This window comes from Geotrypetes seraphini, chromosome 10 (assembly GCF_902459505.1).
Source record: "Geotrypetes seraphini chromosome 10, aGeoSer1.1, whole genome shotgun sequence".
Classification (NCBI taxonomy): domain Eukaryota; kingdom Metazoa; phylum Chordata; class Amphibia; order Gymnophiona; family Dermophiidae; genus Geotrypetes; species Geotrypetes seraphini.
Window position 1 is genome coordinate 115585514 of NC_047093.1, and position 4864 is coordinate 115590377.

The window sequence follows — 4864 nt, forward strand, 5'->3', positions numbered from 1 at the left end:
CTCGGTTTCACTGCCCCTCCGCCCACCCCTACTCATGATAAGGGGCATACTCTAGATATCAGCTTCCTCGATCTGACGGAACACAAAACTTCTGTTGAAGAAGCGCGTTGGGAACATGTCCCCTGGTCTGACCACCTTCTTGGCTCCGTCTGCCTTCCCATTTTCATGTCCCATCTGGGCACTTCTCCCCGAGCCACAAACTATATCACCTACCGCAAAAAAATCACGAGTGAACAGTTCTGGTCCCAATTTCTCAACCAACTCCCTCCTTCTCCTGACCATACCGACCCTGAGTCCAACTGGCACAACTGGGTAACCCTTTCTGAATCCACTTACTGCGCTCTCGCTCCTCTCTGTACTAAACTTATCTCCCACTCCCGCAAAGCTCCCTGGTATCTGCCATATCATAGGGAATTGAAGCAGAAATGTCGAGCACTGGAGCGTAAATGGAAAAAATCGAAATCCCCTTCTGACAGACAATCCTGGAGAGTGTAACACTGCCGATACCTGGTCTTCAGGACATCAGTACAATGCTCACTACAACGCCTCTCTCTCTGTAACGTGCTTCCTCCAAGTAGGAAGTCCTGCTGGATCTCACTGGAACAAATATGGAACAAACTTGGCACAATAGTCAGTTCAGGGTTCAAACACAAAACACTTTATTGTGTCCCAAAAAGGGGGAGTCTGCCTCCAGGCAGTCCTGACTCCCAAATGCGATTCCTAGTCCATAAATCAAAATTATAGTTGAGTCTGAACAGCAGAGCACAACTGCCACCTTACTTCAGGTAAGCAGAAAAGACAAAAGAAAAGAATCACATAGTCCAAAAACATTGTTGTTAGCTGGTCTAAATAAATGTCCAAAAATGCTGCTGCCTTAAAACTCCACTAGGCCTTCAGCAATAAAGCTAGCACTCTTGATAGTGCTACATCCAAGCCTTGTAGTTCTGCTGGCTTGTTCCCAATCAGCTTAGCTAAGCTGATGTGGGGGAGGGGAGTAAGTGAATCCACCTTTTAAACTTTTCTGCAAAACAGAATGCCACGAATGGCTCCACTAACCCACCCAAATGGTAAGTGGATTCTCCCCAAAACTACTTACTTCCCTCAGGTATCTTAACCCAGTCAAAACATAGCTCATAAACTTCAGGTATTCAATCACTCACAGTTTGGAACAAAACAAACGTTTTTTTTTTTCTTCTCTGTTGCCTTGAACACCATCACATTAGCTTATCATTGCTATAATAGTCCATACAGAACTGCCACTTAACTCAAGTCCATGCAGGAATCTTCAGGCAATCCTTCTGTCTGTGTCCAGTCCATGGGTTCAGGTACTGTCTGCTGGCTGGTCCCAAGGTCAGTGTCGGCTTCAGCCATCTCTATATCCTGGGGCTCAAGCGCTCCATCAGGTGAGTCCTCTCCTGTAGCTGGCCCAGGAAAGACTGCCTTTCTCCTTCTGAGGGCAGCCTCTAAATTGCACAACTTCCCACGCCCTGTTCTCAGAGGGGGAGGAGTTATCTGTCCTGCCTTCTTAGGTTTGCCTGCATTCTTGCTTATCACCTTCAGCTGGGGACTAGCAGAGGGAGAGGTATGTCTCAGAGGCTGTTCCAGGCTGTTCCTCTTATCAACCTCCACTCCCTGCAACTGGATTTTTTCAGACTTAAAGGGGCAGTCAGTAAATTCTTTCTTACCGCTCACTACCCTACCTCTTCCATTAGCATTTTGTATCTTTGGGGTGGCCTTAGCCCTAGCAAGGCTGGGCACGAGTTCAGCTTTAGGGCTAGGATCGTGACATACTCCTACCCTAAAAATTTGACTGTCCTTTAATTTAAAGAAAAGGGGGTTCCCTTCTTACATTGTCACTAAGTCTGACAATACCATCTGAGCAAACAGGACATCACGTTAGTAGCGTCTCCTTGGTTTATTAAATTTTTTTGCTAGCTCTAAGGTTGGCGGATCGGGGTCCTCAAAGTCCTCGGGCCATCTCAAGATCGGTGGCTGGTATGGTTTTCCTAAAGCCCCATCAACCTGACTCTTGGCCCCTTCCAAACCATCCACCCTCTGAGCCAATGCTGATATAACCTGAGTTATACCTCCTAACTCTTTTTCCTGCATATTTTCAATTTGCTGCCTCACTGCCTCAAGATCCTGATCCATTCCTTTAAACGTATCTAGGACCTTCTCAAAGTGTTGAGTGTGTTCCTCTATTTGTTCTTCTTGCAATCTCTGCCTTGCCACCCAACCTTCTGTCGTGCCAGTTCTGGTGGTTAGCTCACCGCAAGTGTTCTCCATTTCCCTGACACTATTCTGGATCGCCTGCTGTTGAGCCTGACTTTCCTTTACTTGACCCTGGACTAATTCCAGTTGGGCGGTCACCTGCGCCATGAGACCAGCCAGTTTTTCCGCTTCTCTCTGGCATTGGGCAGTGCTTTCATCCCTAGCCTGCTGCCTATTCCTCATTAACTGATCCTCCCACGCCTGAGACTTGGCTTCTACCTGCAATTTTAGCTTGGCCTCCCAATCCCTTCGTGTAGATGTCAGCTCATCCCTTAATTTCAATATCTCCGCGTCCAAGTCGGCTAGCTTAGCAGCCTCACTCTCTTCCTTCAGGAGGGGACCTAAGTCAGCGTGAGCTCCCTTTTCCGGAGTCCCTACCCCTGTGGATCCAAATCCCTGTTCCCCCCTGTCTGTCTCTGGGAGGCGAGACCACTGTGCTAGGTTGGGATGCCAAATCCGTTCACAGATTAGCTGGGCAATTCGTTCCCCGACTTGCACTCTGTACTCTTTGTCACCATGGTTGACTAGTAGCACCGTTACATTACCCCTAAAATCTGGGTCAATGACCCCGGCGGCTACATCGATTAGCTGTTTTAATGCTAACCCGGATCTTGGTGCTACCCTAAGATAGGCACCTGGTGGGGGAGACACTTGAATGTCAGTTTTTATCAGGGCCCTTCCCTTAGCCGGGATAACTTGGTCATGAGCAGCATACAGGTCATAACCCGCAGCCCTGGGGTATGCCCGTGTGGGAGCCCTGGCCTGGTCCGACAGTGGGGCCCACCTAATCGTAGGCTTCCACTGTTTTGTTTTCTGCGCTCGGGATCTGCGTGTCCTTGCTGAAGCATCAATTATACTTCCCTCTACCTGAGTGCCCAACACATATCCTCCCTGTCTCTCACCGCCGCTGAACCTCCCTGTCTGTGCCTGTACTAGCCAGTCCCGTCCCAATATTAAGGGGTAAGGCGCCGAATCTAATACGGCCACTGGTAAGAGAGATTTTTTTCCCTTATACTGAAGGTTCAGGTGTCCAAGCGGGTATTCATGGGCCTCCCCATGAATACAAGTTATGGGTACCTTCTCCATCGCTGTGCCTGGGCCTTCACCTAGCTCTTCCCACAGTTTTCTTGACACCACCGATTGTTCGGCGCCTGTGTCAACCAGAGCTAAGACTTCTTTGTCCGCTACCAGGACCTTCACCCGATATTCCCTAGGGTGCTTGTCCGCTAGTCCCCGGGCGTACACAAAATCTCTTTTCTTTTTACAGAATCTTTGTGTATGCCCCTCTTTCCCACAGCAGAAACAACGTAGCCTCTCCCGTGAGACCTCCCTGGGCTTGGACCCCCCCGTTTTATGGGTCAGCCTTTGGGATCCTGTATTCTTATCCCCCCGGGCCTGTTCCTTACTTTCTTCAGGGGCCTGTAAGGAGGTAGTCCTCTCTGCTACCAGGCTCTGGACAGGCCCACCGGCTGTACTTGTGAATGGGCGCTGTAGCAGTTGAGCTAATAGTTTGGTCTGCTCACCCATTGCCATCACAAGTTCATTGTGCTGTTGCCTGGCTTGCTTCTGGCTGTCTTCCCATAAGTCCTGGGTGGATTTAAGCACCGTCTGCAAGTCCTTTCTCTGTTCTTGCCTTTCGGCTGTCAGGAAAGCAATCAGCTGTTGTTGGTCCATCACGTTGGTCTTCCTACAAAAAAAAACAGAGAGAGACCAACCCAAGTGCGGTACCATTTACTGGGGTAGCCAATCTCCCTCACCCCCCCTGATCAAGCCTCTTACCAGAGCGCAAGGTGAGTCTACGCCTTTTGTTTTTAGGCCTCCTTGGCCCCCAGTCGTTACTGCGTTTTTGTCCTCTTATTCACATCCAGGCTTCCCTCCAGTCAGGTTCCTCGCCACACGGCTGGATCACCCTGGTCCTGTATTCACGCTGGATACACCACTGGAAGCGTCCGTACACTGGATCCTTCAGAACAGGAACTAACATAACAAACTAAAACATCAAACTAAAACAACAAATTCCAAAGTCCAAAAAAAAAAATTTTTTTTTTTCCCAAGTTCCTCAAATGTCCAGCAGGAGGCGCTATATCCCACTTCTGACACCACAATTGTAACACTGCCGATACCTGGTCTTCAGGACATCAGTACAATGCTCACTACAACGCCTCTCTCTCTGTAACGTGCTTCCTCCAAGTAGGAAGTCCTGCTGGATCTCACTGGAACAAATATGGAACAAACTTGGCACAATAGTCAGTTCAGGGTTCAAACACAAAACACTTTATTGTGTCCCAAAAAGGGGGAGTCTGCCTCCAGGCAGTCCTGACTCCCAAATGCGATTCCTAGTCCATAAATCAAAATTATAGTTGAGTCTGAACAGCAGAGCACAACTGCCACCTTACTTCAGGTAAGCAGAAAAGACAAAAGAAAAGAATCACATAGTCCAAAAACATTGTTGTTAGCTGGTCTAAATAAATGTCCAAAAATGCTGCTGCCTTAAAACTCCACTAGGCCTTCAGCAATAAAGCTAGCACTCTTGATAGTGCTACATCCAAGCCTTGTAGTTCTGCTGGCTTGTTCCCAATCAGCTTAGCTAAGC

General features: G+C 48.5%; 1 protein-coding gene across 1 annotated transcript; it reads right to left on the reverse strand.

Moving 5' to 3' along the window:
* Positions 1-561: 561 nt before the first annotated feature.
* On the reverse strand, positions 562-3943 carry LOC117367416. The gene has a single exon (XM_033959922.1). It carries the CDS (start codon positions 3802-3804, stop codon positions 1897-1899), a length of 1908 nt encoding a protein of 635 aa, XP_033815813.1. The 5' UTR covers positions 3805-3943; the 3' UTR covers positions 562-1896.
* Between the last annotated feature and the right edge of the window lie 921 nt (positions 3944-4864).

What these genes read in the sequence shown, in the direction of transcription:
- LOC117367416 (XM_033959922.1), bottom strand. Translation starts at nt 3,804, where the DNA reads ATGGCAATGGGTGAGCAGACCAAACTATTAGCTCAACTGCTACAGCGC.